A 19,357-nucleotide genomic window follows, 5' to 3' on the forward strand; every position below is an offset into this window, starting at 1 on the left:
AAGGTTTCGTTCAGTCAAAAGTTTTTTTAAAGTGTTTGTTACATAATACACACGGAACTTCCTCACATTCCTCCCTGTGTAGTTCAAAGATTCATAAGACTCAGAATCTGAATAAGGAAAATTAATTAAGAAATAAATACCAATAGTCGAAGCAAAGTTACCAAATTTGAAGAAGTTAAGTGAAGACGGTTCCTCTCTCACTCATAAAAGAGAGCAATAGATGAGATTGTTTTCTTTTACATATTCAACTTATCCATAATTTTGGCTTTCTGCCTTTCTTTATTTAACAAAATTATTTTAGGCATTCAACATATATTTTTCTTTCTGCCCTAACAAAACGCATTACTAAGTGAATTAACCCCAATTTTACATGAAACTAATGTTTCACAGAGGAATGTGAAGACATATAAACTACCGATAAAATGTGTGCGTAAATGGCTGTGTAATCCAACTGTAAGGACATACGTTATGTCGGATCCTAAGTAAGTCTGCGTATTCACTCCCAATTAGCTTTTGGGCATAATTACGGCTCTTCTTTGTTCATAATTACTGCTTTGATTCGGCTGCAAAACAGGAGCGTAGAGCGATCTGTCCGCGCATGAGGTCAAGGACCACGTGATCAGATATGGCCCCAGCCTTCTCCTCTACTAGTCTTGGTTTTAACCCATCATGAATTGTAAATTTGTCAGACATATTAATACCCACACGAAGTTTACTTTCTGTTTCACTGGTGCATATTTTTATCATACTAACAAGCTTCTTAGGTATTTCAAACTCTACTAACATATTATATAGTTTATCTCTTTTGACCGAATCATATGCTTTTTTGAAATCAATGAATAGCTGATGGACATTTTGATTATATTCCCACTTTTTTCAAGTGTCTGGCTGATGTGAAAAATTTGATCTGTAGTTGATCCGATATGTTTAAATCCACATTGATAATCACCTATAATTTCATTAGCATATGGGGTTAGTCTTGTTAAAGAATGTTAGACAATATTTTGTATTAGTTTTTCTTATATGTACGCCTTGCTTGCATTATAGAATTATTTTCCTGAAACGTCACAAAGAAAAACTGTTTTCTTATGCTTGTAATAACCGTAAACTACAGGAAAATAATATTTTGTATGTTGTTGAGAGTAGAGAAATTCCACGGTAATTATTGCAGTTCATTATATCACACCTTTTTTAAACACAGGAACAATTATGGATTCTTTCCACTGTTGAGGGATTTCTTCTTTATTCCATATTAAACAAATTAATTTATGAATTTGACATATTAATGAATTTCCACCATATTTAATTAACTCAGCTGGTATTAAATCAATGCCAGGTGCTTTGTTATTCTTTAGCCTTTTAATAGCATCTTTAACTTCAGTCAAGTTAGGTTCTGGAACTAAAGGTTCTGCTGTGTGTACTTCATTTACTTCTGATTTATCTCCTACATGGACATTTAAAAGGTCATTAAAGTAGTTCTTCCACCTATTTAGAAGATCGGTTTGGTCAGCTAGAAAATCACAGTCTTTATCTTTTATCAAGTTTACTTTAGGTTGCCACCCCTTTCTAAACTCATTTACACCCTTATATAAATCTCTGATATTTTTATTTTTGCTGTTTGTTTCCATTTCGTTAATTTTGCTTTTCAAGTAATCTCTTTTTTTACTTCTAAACGTGCGGTTAACTTCTCGCTTTATTCTATTATAATTGTTTAGTTTTGTATGTTAATTTTTCATGTTTCTGAAAGTTGTGAGGTGCATTTTCCTACCCTGTTTTGTAACGAAATGATGCGAAATGAACTGCAAAATGCGAAATAGACTCAAACACGAAATTTACAGTTTATATACGGACGCGACACTTTCTGAAGTCTGAATTATCCTGTGAGTTATGCAATTCACGGAAAATTGGTTAATTCTTCTGTAAATATTTGAGAAGCAAAAATGGACCCCTTTATACAGAAATAAACTTAATATTCTGGTAATGATTTAATGTGCTACTAGAAGGGATATGTTTATTTTGTGTAGTAAGTGCAGTTTTTAAATCAAGTTTGGGATTATATTCACATTTTTAAAACCAAAATGTCATTTTATATACCGCTCTTTCACCGCTATAACAGCGAAATTCCATTTTATTTACCACTTTTGAATACAAAATTGACTGTTTTTGTACCGAAATTTTGCTTTTTTATTTACCAAAAATATGTGCCTCTAGTCATCCCTATATATTTGTAATTATCCCTTCATACATCTTATCTTACCTTCACTCATCCTCATCTTCACAAGTAGCCAAAGGGGTAGAAAAATGAGGTAAAATAAACTAATCAGTCATTGTGATAGCAAAAATTCTTGACCACAAATATAATTCCTTGACTTCTTGACCTACTTGTTCATTTCTTTAAATTTCCTTGACTTTCAATACTTTCTTGACTGGTAGACACCCTGTTTTATAATGTAGTGCTTCTAAAAATTTCATACTTAACTACCGCAGAGCCACCTACATCTTGCTACTTATCACCACTGATTCAATTACACTTCATGTTATGCAAAATGTTCAATTTTATTAATTCTACAAGAATATTGTGTGGCAAAGGTGGATTTCATGATTAAATCATTATTTCTTCATGTTATTCTCATTATTTCCAACACACATCTATAACATGTATAATTGTTGCAAAGTGTAAGCATTTGAATCAACTTAACCCTAATGATTAGAAATAAATTCAAATTGCTACTATAATTATAACTAGAAAATCATAATAATTTCTTTACCTAGTCCTGCGTTTTCGACGGGAACGTGATTTTGAATGATGTCGTGACCTACGAGAATGGGTGCTATTTGATGAACCTGAAGACGAGGATCTTCGTGATGCTCTTTTAGCCCGGAACTCCCTATCGCGAAGCCATCTTTCACGAGCCCAAGCCATCCTAGTGATAAAAGCAAGAAAGTAAATATAGATTGGGTCTTCATGAAATGAAAAGTAAAATATCATATCATTACACAGACACACAAAAAAAAGAACATAATATACATGCAGATGTTTTTTTTGTTTTGATTTGGTCTTTAAAGTCAACTTTGTGCACAGTAAGGCTAATCGGGACTGGACCTACAGTTTAAGTGGGATCTGAACCACTATGTGCCGCCACTGGGTATCAAACATAGGACCCCTTGATTACAAGGCAACAACGCTACCACTGCGCCATTGGGGAGGCTATACATGCAGATGTAACAGTATACAGATGTTTGTCACATTCACCTTTTAAAATGTATCTGAAGATCACATTACAGTAACAATCTGTAGGAATATTTAAGTGTTTTCAGCATGGTCTTCAGGCATCATTATAATTTATATTATGATAGTACTTGGCATTGTTTAAACATTCTTAATAAGAAGAATCAAGTGCAATTTTTAAACATGTTTTGAGTATAAAACACTACATCATTTGTTGGATTTTATAAATTTTGACTTTATATTCATATAATACTCAAAGTTTCCCACAAGACTAATTCTTGTTGCAGAAACAAAGTGGATTTACACATTTAACCTTTGATTTTTCAATAGGTGACAGTTTTATCATTACATAATTGCAACTGAAAACACATCTTGAAATTAAAAACTTGCAATGTACAATTAAAACAAATGTTCAAAAAAAATAAAACCAGAACAAAATCAATATTTTTGGTCAGTAGCACATTACAATCATTACACTCACTCCCACGATGTTGTGGATACTTAGGAAAATATAGAACACACTCTCCCTTCCTCGAACAAACACCTTGAAGGAGTTCAGATGACGCGCATGTGCCAAAGTCATCATGCCACTGCTATAGTTTTTTCACTGTATACCATGATCTTGACATGGTTGGCAATTTAAACAAGTCTGTAAACACTAGTTTGTAGTATGAGTTAAAACAACTTCAGAAACTGGAAGGTACAGACTAAATGAATGTTACTTTTACTCTGATTTCGTTCCAGTAATAGTAATCGAGAACGAACTCAACATCATTCTGTGAATCTTGAACATCAAATTCAAAATTTGTCTATTTTGAGATATAATTAACCCATGTGAAGTAAAGTATATTAGAACTATGACTGAATTTATACTAAGTCAGTGTCTTACTTCTACAGATTAACACAAAGTTGAGCTCCCAACTTTTAAAAAAAAAAGTTACACAATACTATATTATATTACACTTTGCTGCCAAATGAAATTAGAAACCACAGTAATTGGTTCAGAATATCAAAAATACCCTCTTATTAGAAAGAATAAACAGAAACACCCAAGAGGGAAATTAATTTTCATTACCACTTGTTCACTAAAAAATAAAAATAAATACAAATTTTATTTCATTTTAAAGTTTGTTTCCAAAATTTTTCCACCAAATAAAAAAAAAATTGAATAAGCACTTAGTAATGTTACACTTTCATGAGTGGGATAATATTATAAAGTCAAATCATTTTGTGTCAAACACTGGGGTGGCATAGTAGCATGAAAGTGGAAATATTCTGGGGGCGACTGTTCTCTTTATCATCCATCAACACTGCTCATTTCCTACCATGATAAAAAAGTTTACTATTTGTAATTAAAGTGTTTCTGGCTTCAATTCATGTGAGGGATACATTTTAGTTAATAATAAAAAAAAAACAAAAAAAAACTAAATTTCCTATTGTCCTAATTTATATCATTAAGCATCTAATTGTTAGTTTCAAGAGAATCACACTGGAATATTAACTACAAATGTAAATGTAAAATGGTCAGTAGCACATTACAATCATTACACTCACTCCCAAGATGCTGTGGATACTTAGGAAAATGTAGAACACACTCTCCCTTCCTCCGACAAACACCTGGTGTGAGTTCAGATGACGCGCATGTGCCAAAGTCATCATGCCACTACAAATTACTTGATGGGATCGTATTTTTTCAAACCATGTCACCTTAGTGACTTAGGTAGCTGCATGAAAGCTATGATTTAATTCTCAGATTTTTCCTGGCTTTGGAGAGAAAAATGTAACTAACATTGATTATTTCCTGAAATTTGAAAATCTATTTTTGTGTTTATGCACAACTAACGTTTTTATACGGAGAATTTAAGCATCATTTTTTCTTCCCCTAGTGACTGATATTGTTTTGCTATTGTTAATTGTTGCTATTATAGTAATTAGCATTGTTACCATTTATGTAATTAAAGAGCTTCTAGGTTTAATTATTAGTTTCAAGGAAATAAAGAAATCACACTTGAAATCAGTTGGAATTCTTTCTGTCATATAGGTTGATACTTTTCTGAATGGAAAATTCAAAATTTTCATTTACTTTGCAACAGTGAAAAATTGGATTTTATGATTAAATGAGAGCTAATTTAATATTCTAATATAATTCTAGAATATCTTAAATGAAAACTACGGCAAATTAATATAAAATTGCATTTGCATATATTATTAGGCATATTCTGAACAACTCTTAGTTGTGAAAATGTTCAAGTATAGGTCTCAGTGAGAAACAGTAATAGCATTTACATCAGTGGCAATTAAGAGTGGTATAAGGTAAACCCTTGTTTATAGTGAGTTTAACTCTGTGGCACTACACTAGTGACATATTGTATGAAGACTTAAGCGTTACTATTTCTTATGTGGGCAGAAACTGTTCGTGATACATGTAAGTTGGTTATAATTACGAGAAAAACAACAGGTGTCAAGTTTAAAAACACACTTTGTTGGAAGGGGCTTACATAAGCAATCTAATCCATGTATGATGCCATAGTGGTTAACATTATTGCCTTATAATTGCTGGGTTCAATTACTATTTAAGTATATATTTCAGTGGTTCAAAACAACAAAAACAGTTCCTGGTGAAGGATAGCCTGCCTAGCTGATTTCTTTCTGTGATCATCTAATTCTTAGTTCACAATTTAATAACTATAAATATACAGAAACAGTCAGTAGCATGTTACAATCATTACACTCAATCCAGAATGCCAAGGATGCTCAAGAAAATATAGAACACATTCTCCCTGCTTCCAAGAAGCATCTGGATGAGTTCAGATGACGCGCATGTGCCAAAAGTCATCATGCCGTTCCAGATTATTTATTTATATTTCGTTACAGGTTTCAAAACTATACTTCAGCGTTCAACTAATCCATCATAATAGTTGCTAAAATGTGATTCAATAGCTGAAAGTCAAGATGCTTTTACAAGTCTGTAAACACTAGTTTGTAGTATGAGTCCAACAACTTCAGAAACTGGAAGGTACAGACTAAATGCATGTTACTTTCACTCTGATTTCGTGAACAAACTCAACATCATTCTGTGAATATTGAACATAAAATTCAAAATTTGTCTATTTTGAGACTAATTAACCCATGTGAAGTAAAGTATATTAGAACTATGACTGAATAAGACAAAGTCACTGTCTTGCTTCTACATATTAACAGAAAGTTGAGCCCCCAACTTTTTTAAAAAAGTTACACAATACTATATATTACACTTAGCTGCCAAATGAAATTAGAAATCACAGTAGTTGGTTCAGAATATCAAAAATACCCTATTATTAGAAAGAATAAACAGAAACATCCAAGAGGGAAATTAATTTTCATTACCACTTCTTCACTAAAAAATATGGAATAAGCACTTAGTAATGTTACACTTTCATGAGTGGTATAATATTATAAAGTCAAATTATTTTGTGTCAAACACTGGGGTGGCATAGTAAAATGAAAGTGGAAATATTCTGGGGGTGACTGTCTCTTTATCATCCATCAACACTGCTCATTTCCTACCATGATAATAAAGTTTAATTTTTGTAATTAAAGTGTTTCCGGCTTCAATTCATGGGAGGGATACATTTTAGTTAATAATAAAAAAAATAACAAAACAATGTAAATTTCCTATTGACCTAATTTATATCATTGAGCATCTAATTGTTAGTTTCAAGAAAATCACACTGGAATATTAACTGTACAAATGTAAAATGGTCAGTAGCACATTACAATCATTACACTCACTCCCAAGATGCTGTGGATACTTAGGAAAATGTAGAACACACTCTCCCTTCCTCCGACAAACACCTGGTGTGAGTTCAGATGACGCACATGTACCAAAGTCATCATGCCACTACAAATTACTTGATGGGATCATATTTTTTTCAAACCTAGTGACTTAGGTAGCTGCATGAAAGCTGTGATTTAATTCTTAGATTTTTCCTGGCTTTGGAGAGAAAAATGTAACTACCATTGATCATTTCCTGAAATTTGAAAATCTATTTTTGTGTTTATGCACAACTAACGTTTTTATACAGAGAATTTAAGCATCATTTTTTTCTTCCCCTAGTGGCTGATATTGTTTCGCTATTGTTAATTGTTGCTATTAAAGTAATTAGCATTGTTACAATGTATGTAATTAAAGAGCTTCTAGGTTTAATTATTAGTTTCAAGGAAATAAAGAAATCACACTTGAAATCAGTTGGAATTCATTCTGTCATATAGGTTGATAATTTTCTGAATGGAAAATTCAAAATTTTCATTTACTTTGTAACAGTGAAAAATTGGATTTTATGATTAAATGAGAGCTAATTTAATATTCTAATATAATTCAAGAATATCTTTAATGAAAACTTCGGCAAATTAATACAAAATTGCATTTGCATACTTACATATAATATTAGGCATATTCTGATCAACTCTTAGTTGTGAAAATGTTCAACTATAGATCTCAGTGAGGAACAGTAATAGCATTTACATCAGTATCAATTCAGAGTGGTATAAGGTAAACCCTTGTTTATAGTGAGTTTAACTCTGTGGCACTACACTAGTGACATATTGTATGAAGACTTAAGCGTAACTATTTCTTATATGGGCAGATACTGTTCGTGAGACATGTAAGTTGGTTATAATTATGAGAAAAACAACAGGTGTCAAGTTTAAAAACACACTTTGTTGGAATTGGCTTAAATAAGCAATCTAATCCATGTATGATGCCATAGTGGTTAACATTATTGCCTTATAATTGCTGGGTTCAATTACTGTTAAGTATATATTTTAGTGGTTCAAAACAACAAAAACAGTTCCTGGTGAAGGATAGCCTGCATAGCTGATTTCTTTATGTGATCGTCTAATTCTTAGTTCACAATTTAATAATTACAAATACACAGAAACAGTCAGTAGCACATTACAATCATTACACTCAATCCAGAATGCCAAGGATGCTCAAGAAAATATAGAACACATTCTCCCTGCTTCCAAGAAGCATCTGGATGAGTTCAGATGACGCGCATGTGCCAAAAGTCATCATGCCGTTCCAGATTATTTATTTATATTTCGTTACAGGTTTCAAAACTATACTTCAGTGTTCAACTAATCCATCATGTTAGTTGCTAATATGTGATTCAATAGCTGAAACTCAAGATGCAAAAAAGTGGCAATATGAGAAACATACAGTTTCAATTGTATAATATTTAAGATAACACAACAAAGAATAAAATTAATTTTGAATATTACTTCACTCTCTTATTTAAACAGATCTTATAACTTGAAATGTTTTGGTCAGTGTAATGCTTTAAAATCTACTGACATGTCACCTTTCAAGGGTGTAAGAAACATGCTTTGATATGTGCTGCAAAGTTAGAGGTCCTAGACTGGAATCCAGGGAATCTTTGTGATCATTCCCTCATTAATTTCACCAAATATTTGTTTGCAATCACAGTCACAATGAAGTTAGCAAAGTTGCGAGGAAGTTCTTCCATAATCTGAAAATTTCCAATATGCTGTGTTTTGTACATTTAAAAAAATGATTCATGAAGCCAAAATTGCATGTACATTAAAAATGACTAAATTAGTAATTCTATCTCTAATGGATCACTGTTCAGTCCTTCAAAAGTTACTATACCATACATATATATAAGCACTATGTAGTTATCTTGTATTAAGTTCATGCTCAAAGGTTGTAATGATACATTTTCATGAATTATAAACAACTTGAAATGCTGTAAATATGGCTTATGAATGGTCAGTGGCACATTACAATCACTTTCACAATGTGAGTTCAGATGACGCGCATGCGCCTAAGTCATCACACCATTACAAATTATTTGTAAACATTTTGCAATATTCATACATGAATATATTAAACAAAAACATTACTAGAACATCTAGCCAATCAGCTTGTTTAACTGCTGTACTTAGTTAACACAGTGGGAAGGTGTAGAAGAAGAACGAAAATAAGTAACTCACCGCCTCTCCCTTTCATCCATTTGAGTGTGGTTCTTATTATCCTTGTCCTCAGACTGCAAACCATCACACTGAGTTTGGACTTCGACGCTATGCATCTCAGGCTTGTTGCTATTCCCACGAGGACTACTGCTGGCAACGGAAGAACACTCAGTTGTACCAGGAGTGCTGGCCCTGCTGCTCTCCGTACTCCGAATCTTTTCTAGCTCCTCCCTTCGACTCCTGTACTCCTCGAGGTTGAGTTTCTTCTTCGATTTCTTTATCTCCACCTGGCTCAAATGCCCCACTTCCTTCTCACCCGATTCACCATCGTTTGCACTCTTCGAACTTTCCCTCCCGGAGTCTATACTTTTGCTATCATCGCCATTCTTCATTGTATCACTTGCACCAGTAACTTGCTGAGTATTTGAATCTTTTTTAGAGGAATTCGATATGTCTTTTATGTAAGGAGGTAGCTTATCAAAGTAAAGTCTCTCGTTTACAGAACCACAGCCGTTAGTTTCTTCACTCGCGTCGCTAACTTCTCCAGACTCGAGGCCACTGTCCTTTTTGGAATTTTTCTCCCAACAACTCGCAAGTTTGTCTTTGTTCGACTTAACATCTTCCATTTCAGATTGCTGAACCAATGGGATACAGTATTCAGGGATACGTGTACACGTTTGTTGCTCTGTGGAAGAAACTTTATCTGCATTGGTATCCTTGTTCCCAGAACCATACTCGGCCGCATTTGAATTGTAGAATGATGGGGGAGAAACATCGGAAGTGCAATAATCATGATCAAGCTGCACGGCTTCTCCAATGGCTCCAGACATCTGTTCAAAAAATAATCAATGAATTACACACAGGAAAAAAAATGTCATTATTACAGTAATCCTACAACAGAAATCTAGGTAATCAAATATTACCATAGCTCATAAAATCTACTGGTAACTTTCCCCTGACAAATTTCAGTATCATTAAGGTCAGAAGCACATTAAATTCACAATTCCCACCTACATAATGTTAAGGATGGTCAAGAAAATGTAGAACACGCTTTCCGTACATCAGCTTAACACCTGGGTGAGCTCAGATGACGCGCATGTGCCACAATTCATCATGCCATAGTTTTCTTCCTTGTTTCTAGGAAATGTACACAGAACATACAGGACAAAGTCAGCCTCGAATAAATGTAAGGTACATTCAAAGATTCACATAAAGTCTTATTCAGGGTGTCTGCAATTTTATAAAAAATTAAATTAAATTAAATTTTAAAAAAAATCATGAATTTTCCAAGTTTTTGGACCAAGCCATTGGGATATTTCATATATTCAAACATGTGTGCAAGATCACCACTACATTTTAGCTAAACACCAGAGGTAAAGACTTAAATCCCACTTAAAGAAATTTTTAGAATGTAATAAGAAGGGAAACTGAACAGAAATTGACTGTCATCAGGTTGTGAACTTTTATGTATTACTTGCCACGTATTGACTAATGGTAAACAAAAATTTATCTTCTATGAAAAAATCATAACAATTATAAAGGGTGTTCCGTATAGGATGCCGAATTTGTATCGAGTGCTATTGTTTTGTTTCGAGGTTGGCAGACCTGTTCCTACGAATGATGGTATCTGTTGTCATGTCGATTAATGTAGCCTCAATTGTTTTGACTCGTTTGTTGTGGTTATGATAGGAGACCCTTGCCTTACTCCATGAAAAATTCCTGCAACGAGTGATCTCTTTGCACCGTGACCAGGAATGGCCAGCAAGATCACATGATCTTACACCCTGTGATTTCTTCTTATGGGGGTTTGTGAAATCACAGGTGTACGCCAACAAACCACGAACCCTTTTGGAACTGAAGGCGGAAATCATACGGGTGATTGGAGACATCGGGACAGACATCTGCGAGAGGGTTATCAATAATTTTGTGGAGTGTATAAATGCATGCACTCAGTAGGGGTGGACATATGCCTGACATTGTCTTTCATATGTAAATGGGACATGATACTGCTTACATAGATATGTGAAATATAACTATTTTCATGATATTTTCCCTATTTTTATTTAATTTTCTAATTCGACATCTTATACAGAACACCCTATAGATGAAATAATACATAATTATAGAAAATTCAGTAATATATGTATTAATCCTAACATCAACCAAACACAATGGAAAAATTGCAACAATTAGTGATAAATGTCTATAGCCATTTACTGCAACAGATTTTCTACTTGAAAATAGTTCAAAACATGGCCTCTTTAGCTAGAGAATTTAATATGACATTTCTACTGCTAACTACCAGTGAGTATACCTAACTGAAGTAGAGTTTATTCACAATAAATGTAACATTTCTTTCTTCCTTATTAAAAACACATTTTTAGTTCACTAATACAAAAATGTTGATTTTTCCACAAAAACAGTAAATTTCCCTGACATTTCCAGGAAAAATAAATTCCCCGACTTTTCCTGAATTTCCAGCCTGGTAGACACCCTGTTATTTTCAATGATTCTGCTAAACAACCCACACTAAGGACAGGTCAAAATTCAGATACCCAGATCTAGAACTGGAAATCACCAGGCAGATCCATTATTTACACATAAGGTATGAAATACTGAGAACATTCCTTGCTAACCTTCCCCCCTCTTGCAATTTGTTGTTATTGTTTTGACATAGAAGTTGCTCTGAACACTTCAACAACAACACCTGAGAACAGTCAGATACAAATTGGAAAACTTTTTACTTGCCAACTTTAATAATTTGTTCCTGTTCAACATCGCTGCTGCATCCTGCATCCGAGTTCCTTTGGCCCCTTTCTTAGTTGGCATTGGAGGAATTACAGGAACTACCTTTCTCCGTGTAGAAGACTGAAAATATAGAACTTTCATAAACACAGATCTCTGAAATAATTATCCTCTGTTGTAGTGGAATACTCTGCCTGTTAATGAAAGCTGATTCACTACGAAGGAAGTTAGAATTAGAAATTCTTTATTCATGGGTGAAGGTCAGGCGAAACTGCAAGTTTTAAACTTACTTTAACTCTGTTTACAGTGTAATTTTTGAGTGGGCATATGAAAACAATGGGTCCTGTTGGTAGAGACACATTTTTATGTACAGTGGAACTCCATTTTACATTCCCGTTTCAATCTTCATGGTCCTCCCACCCACACCGCTTGCCCAATAGCAACATATTTAAAAAATTTCCTATATTGTAAGTTTTTTCACCATGGCTTCTGAAAAATGTAAAAAATAATTTTAAGCTGTATTTCCCTTTTACTTATGAACACCCGTTGTATCCCGATTCACTGCAAATACAACAATGCAAATACAATATTCCCTCGCCTTTTCACATTTTAAAATATTTTAATGAAATTCTATGACTTGTCAAGGTTTTCCATGCCTATGGGAACCCTCACCTGGTTCAGATTATGTCAACTGACGAGAGCCAACACATGAGCCCAAGCCCAAACACGTGACATATTCCGAGAAAGGAGGGGGGGAGTTGGAATTTTCGTAAACACGATTGCAAAACATGTTCCCGAACGAACTGTCAGTGTTTCAACCTCAATATACAAATATAAGTGTGGCAAACCCTCGATAATTGTATCTAAAGCTGTTTGTAACACATGTGTTACAGGGGCGGACTAAGGGTTAAAATCAAATTTAGGATTATATTCAAAATTTTAAAACCAAAACGACATTTCATATACCACTTTTGATCCAATTTTTCACCGCTATAACACCGAAATTTTATTTTATTTACAACTTTTGAACCCAAAATATGACTGTTTTGGTACCAATTAGGGATGTGCCGAAGCTGATTACAGATGTATGAAAATCGGCAGAAATTGACATATCGGCATCGGTATCGGCAAAAATCGGATATTTAAACCGGTACAGATTATACTAAAGTTTTACCTTCTAATAAGTTTTATATTCTAGTTTTGTAAGATTTATTGAAAATTTGGTTATGATTCGTCATTATTGTCGAGTTTTTGTAATAAAATTATTGCAAACTCATTCAGAGGATCAACCTAACTATAAATCGGAAATAAAACAGTACATTGCTGAACCAGGATCTGCTGTTGTATTGGAAATTCAAAAATGAGTATTCAAACCTGAAGCAAGTGCTGAGAAAATACTTGGGCATACCTGCTGCATTAGTATTCAGTGATTGAGTGTTCAGTGTTGCTGAACAGATTTGCGATAAGAGAAGAAGTAGGTTACTTCCTGAAATGCTTCCAAAACTCGTGTTTCTGAAGTTGAATCTGGCAGAACAGGAATTCATTTTGAATTTCAAAGAACTGCTTGTGTACTAACGTTAAATCTCTAGGTTCACATAACCTTTTGTAGATGCAAATGTACATACCAAATTAAATTTTGTCATGCAGAAAATAACATCCCATTTCTGTTTAATAATTTTATGTATCGGAATCGGTTAAATATCGGCATCGGTTCCAAAAATTATCGGTGAGTACATCGGCATCGGTAAATTTTCAGCTTCGTCACATCCCTAGTACCAATAATTTACCACCAAAAATATGTGACTAACAATAACTATCCACTTCTGACACACATTAATGAAAAACTATGCTGGCATACATGCACAGAAATTTAAATTAATTCTTTCTTAACACTTCACAAACTAATTGTTTGCATCATCAGGGAATGAAAAGTTAAATCAGATCAAAACCATTACTTGGCAACTGGCCATTGTAAATACTCAGAAATATAACCACCACACAATGAAGCAAAATTTTCTGGTTCAAAAAAACAACATTAGGAAGTTATAAAGTTGACTTACCTTAATTTTTTCAATCACTTCTTTAGGAAGAGAATCACGTATTCTTTCATGAGACAAATAGCCTGCCTGAACTGCACTATCACCAGCCTTGGTGCTTACGGTCAACACTTTCCCAGGAACATAAGATGAATCTGGTCTACTGGCACTGATTTTGGTTGTTGAATTTACAGCTTCCGATGCTTCAAACTGCTCCAATAGGCTTTTCAAGTCACCAGCTTCGAGGACTAGAATGGAAAAAGTATATATACACGTACTTACTACATGAAATAATTTTTCTGTCTATTAACCTTTAGCCACCTGACGGTCGAAATTTCGACTGCCACGGGTGAACCCCTTAACGCCCACATGGTCAGTAGTTCGACCAGCAGCGTGCGGCAGCAATTAACGTGCAATTTCTCAAAAACTACACATAATATTTCTGTTCTGTCTTTTTTTTATCTTTACTATACATACGAAGGTATGACACACTCAAATTACCAAACAATACATCTGTTGTTACTACTACTAACAAGCAAAGTTTGAAAAAGTCCCGAGTTTCCCTTCATTTCCTTTGTTACCACCATATAATTGTGTGAAAATTTCTTAAAGTGGCTATAACTTGTAAACTACTGCATCTATTTGAAAAAGTTATACGTTCAACATGTTCAGTCCCAACAAGGAAGAGACTTCAGCTGTACGTTTCTAACTGTGCTTGGTCGAAAGAATGCTGCTCTTTAAGATTTCCGTGATGATAACATCTACCAAAAGTTCCCTTACAGGTTTTCTTATCAGCAACAACCAAGGGGCCAGACTCTCGACTTGAAATTCTAATTTTGTCACTTGCATCGGAGGGCAGGGGATGGGCAATGCACTCTTGAACCAGATTGTCCTGTGCTAAATAATCCAGCTCTTGTTCATTGCATTGCATTGGGCAAGTCGTATCTGCCTGAAGCAGATCAGAAACTGATATCTTCCAAGCTGTCAGACAAGTCACTGGTGCCAAACTTCCACCTATCGTAAACATTACAAACAAACTGAAGAAAAGGGGAGAGGGGGGGGGGGGGTTAAGAGCAGCTTGCTGGTACAAAAGTTGCAGTACTTTTTTTATACTGTGTGAATGGTTCTGAAGAAAAGCAGCAATCATACTACATAAACATTGTGTGCATTGCATTTTCTTTCTGAAAGTGCTATTTGAAAAAGCAATTTGTTTCTCTTTTGTTACTATGGGATATAATGAAGATAGGCATTTCAACCACTGCATCTTTTTGAAAAATTGAAATTCTGAATGTAAGAATGAGTAAAAAGCAACATCCGACAATTAAGGATTCAGGGGCGAATGCCAGATTGTCGAAATTTGTCCTGATCACGTATTAGCACACGGTAGGAATTGACGTGCTATTTCTTAGCACTACTTGAAAACTACTAACTAGATATCAGTTATGTCCTTTTTGTTCATTAGTTTACAACTAAAGATATTATATATTCGAATTACAAAACAATGCATCCATTGTTACTATTATTAACACGAACTGATTGAAAAAGCCCTTTGTTTCCCTTTTGTTACTATGGGATAAATTGAAGATAAAAGGCTGTAACTTCTGAACCACTGTATCTTTTTAAGCAATTTCAATTCTAAATTGCAGCACGAGCATTACATATCCTTATAGAGTGGTCCTTGTCGTGCTTCCCTCCAAATTTGGTCCATCCTAAGTCCATAGGGACAACGCTACAAAATTATGTTATTTTTTTTACTCAAAGTATCAGTCATGCAACGAAACTTTGCATGATTGTAGGAATGTACCATCACTACATACTACATTTTTCCACTCACTTCGCTCTATTGAGGGAACCACAGGAATGTGCCATATGCCAATTTTTTTAATAAAAAAATTCAATTTTCTTCATTTTCCTGATTATTGTGAGGCACAATGTATAAATTTAACCTCCGCTAAAAGCCCCATCTTTATAGAAAGAAAACAAAACCAATTTCATCTTTCTACGACAATTAGTTCTCGAGCTATGATCTTTTTTTTTTTGGACTGAACCCCAATTTTGAAAAGTGCACACTTGAAAAGGTGCCAGTTTCACCAGAAATACAGGAGGGCAAGGTTCCATCTGCTAAAGGATTTTAAGTACACTTTATGCACAGAAGGTTAATCAGGACTGAACCTACAGTTTAAAGTGGGATACTAACCACTATGTGCATCCACCAGTTATCTAACAAATGACCCCTTGATTACAAGACGACAATGTTACCATCAGGGAGGCAAAAAAAAATTATACGTATGTCCCCCACCCACACACCTCGAAAATCCTGGGCTCACCACTGGCTATAGTGTTCAAAAGGATTATTCTTGTCTTATCCGCAAGATAAGAGTTAAGGTTTTGATTAACAGAAGGCAGGACAAGAACGAAAAGTGGCATCCTTTATGTTGGATCATCATTGCTGTCAGAAGCGGATATCGGCCAACGACTGTTTTGGAACAGCCAAACATAACACTGGAGCCGGTTGCAGCCTCCCTCCAGACAGACTGGTACCAATGCACAGGTGGCAGAATAGAAGGTCCTGCAGGTTTTAAAGATAAAGCACTTGTTGAAGACAAGATAATCTGGACTACAGCATTCTTTTCTTTCAATGAGCAGCTTGCTTATTCCCGAACCAAGTTGCAGAAAGAAAGGGGGAACAATTATTTTATTGTAATGGACACAACAGCAATACAGTGAAACTGCAATTATACATTTAGCGATAGTACATTTTTCTTGCGATCCCTGCCAATTCCCATAAGGCTGCGTACCATTATATTTCAGTTTCTCTCTCTCTCATACAATTTTTCCAGTTATGCCTTCGACGAATTCAGTCCCAACAAGGAAAAGACTTCAGTTATACGTTTTTAACTCGACTTGCTCAAAAGAATGCTGTTCTTGGAGTTCAAGATTTCCGTGATGATAAAATCTGCCACCCACCCATTCTCATACAGGTTTTCTTATCAGCTGCAACCATGGGACCAGACTCTCGACTTGGAATTCTATTTTTGTCCCTTGCATCAGACAGAAGGGGAGGGGCTATGCACCCTTGAACACGCTGTCAGACAAGTCACTGGCGCGACACTTCCCAGCCTGTCTTAAACATTACAAACAAGCTTAAGAAAGGGAGGGGGAGTCAACAGCCGCCATTCAGGAAGGGGGGAGTTCTGTTGGGTCTTATTACAGTCATATTTAAAGATAATACGGTTGTTGAAGACAGAGACTTTGCAGTACTTTTTATTATGCAAAACAAAATTGCAGATAAACAAATTTTTGAACACCGTGACTTATTTTTAACGTGTGAATGTTTTTGAAGTAAAGAAGCGATCATACACTGTGTGCTTTTTTCTTTCTGAAAGCACTTTTTCCCTTTTGTTACTATGGGATATATGAAGATAGAAGGCTATAACTATTCAACCACTGTATCTTTTTTAAAAAAATTAAATTCTAAATGTAAGAATGAACAAAAAGCAACATTTTAAGTAACTTCCGACAATTAAGAGTCCATGGGGGGGGGGGGGAGAAGTAGGGGCAAAAATGCAAAGTTCGAATTTTTTTGTAATTACGCAAAACTTCTGAATGCCGTAATTTCCATGTTTTTTTTTCAAAAGTTGCGGCGGGAGCATTACATATGCTCATAGAGTGGTCTTTTCTTGTATTTCCCTCAAAGTTTGGTCCATCCAGCATCCATACAGGCGACGCTAGAAACGAAATTCCATAATTATGCAAAATTTCTGAATGCAGTGATTTCTGTTGTGTTATTTATTTTCAAAGTTGCGACACGAGCAGTGCTTGAAAAATTTACCTCAAAGCTAGGCGCCAGCTCTGAAAATCAGGCACCAGGAAACCACCTACTAGCAATTGTGCATACTACAGTATGTTTCAAAAGTCGCGCAATCCAAATGTTGAAAATCTATATCAGAAATCGTTAAGAGATATTTTCACCAGGTTCATAAATTTATGTTAGCATTTATCTACATAAAAGCAATTACATTATTTAAAAAAAAAACATTGTTAATTTGCTGAAAACATTTGAGAACTGATTTTCAACTATAAATACCAACTCTTGAAAAATTTGAGGGAATCATTTGTTGGTGTTTGACTGGTTGTAAAACAGTTCCTTTGTGAGGTACAGCAGAAGCAGGGCATTTTTATTGGAAAACCTCTTGCACATGAGTGTAAGAATAAGTTGTAAAATACTCTTTAGCAATGCACACGCACTGCTCCAATGAATATGCGATGCTGAATCAATTAATAACACAGGCACAGTAGCGGCGGCCAAAGTGAGTGAAGAGAATTCAATGTAACCAGGAGCAGCCTAGGATTCTCTAGGAGTCCAATTTCGGAACAAAATCTTGATTTACGATTTTTCACGTAAATGTATAAACACATGCTGCATGTGACTGTTGGCAATATTTCGACCTGCTAGTGTAGCCATATACGGAGATATGTCCAAAAAATGGCACTCTTCACTCAACCCATAAAAACGCCAGTCAAAAATTCATCAAATGTTGCACATGACCAATATTGGTCGCAAATGACAGACTGACATGGCATCAGTCATCAAATGTCTAATTATGACCCTTCGATAATTTCTTACATATTTTCTTACTCCGAAGTTCATTTCTGGAAACAATTGAATGCTGCTTTCCGTCAGTTATTAATTTATATAATTTTCTGTACGGAGTGAACTGATAATTTTAAGCATTGACAAATATCTCAATGGATGAGGCTTTATAATGCAGAACCCGGTGTAAATATCTCTTAAGGTTTTCATGATATACATTTCCAAAGTTTGGGTTGTGCAACTTTTGAAACACTCTGTATAAGATGCTGAGTATTACGATATTTAAAACATCGCTAAATTATTTGAGAAAGCAGGAAATAGAAGACAAAGGGTAAGAAATTGTTACTGACTCTAGGGGATGTTCACAACGTTGATAAAAAATATAATTTGCTAACTGCAATTTGAACTTAGAATCATCAAAATTTCAGCAAAAGATCACAGTCGCCAGGCTGAAATTTTTAGTCGACCGGGATTTTTCAAGCCCTGGACACGAGCATTACATATCCTCATAGAGTGGTCTTTTGATGTGCTTCCCTCAAAATTTGGTTAACCCAAATTATTGGGAGGCACAATGTATAAATTTTACCTCCGCTAAAAGCCATGTGTTTAAGAAGAAAACAAAACTAATTTCCTTCTCTCTACAACAATTAGTTCTCGAGCTAGTACTAGTGGCAAGACTGAAAAGTGTACGCTTGCAAAGGTGCCGGCTTCAATGGGAATACAGGCACGCGAGGCTCCTTCTGCATAAGTTTTTAAGTCGATTTTATGCACAGAAGGCTA

General features: G+C 34.8%; 1 protein-coding gene across 2 annotated transcripts in view; it reads right to left on the minus strand.

Annotated features, from left to right (window-relative positions):
* Nucleotides 1-19,357, minus strand: part of LOC145991053 (uncharacterized) — a 58,653-nt gene that overhangs the window by 17,277 nt on the left and 22,019 nt on the right. For both annotated transcript variants that reach the window (XM_083126757.1, XM_083126758.1), the window contains exons 6-9: nucleotides 14,008-14,231; nucleotides 11,951-12,070; nucleotides 9,224-10,032; nucleotides 2,769-2,924 (exon numbers count right to left, since the gene is read on the minus strand). In XM_083126757.1, coding sequence (XP_082982883.1) covers nucleotides 2,769-2,924; nucleotides 9,224-10,032; nucleotides 11,951-12,070; nucleotides 14,008-14,231 — 1,309 coding nt within the window. The remainder of the gene's footprint in view (nucleotides 1-2,768; nucleotides 2,925-9,223; nucleotides 10,033-11,950; nucleotides 12,071-14,007; nucleotides 14,232-19,357) is intronic.

This window comes from Lepisma saccharinum, chromosome 8 (genome assembly GCF_977018435.1).
Source record: "Lepisma saccharinum chromosome 8, izLepSacc3.1, whole genome shotgun sequence".
NCBI lineage: Eukaryota > Metazoa > Arthropoda > Insecta > Zygentoma > Lepismatidae > Lepisma > Lepisma saccharinum.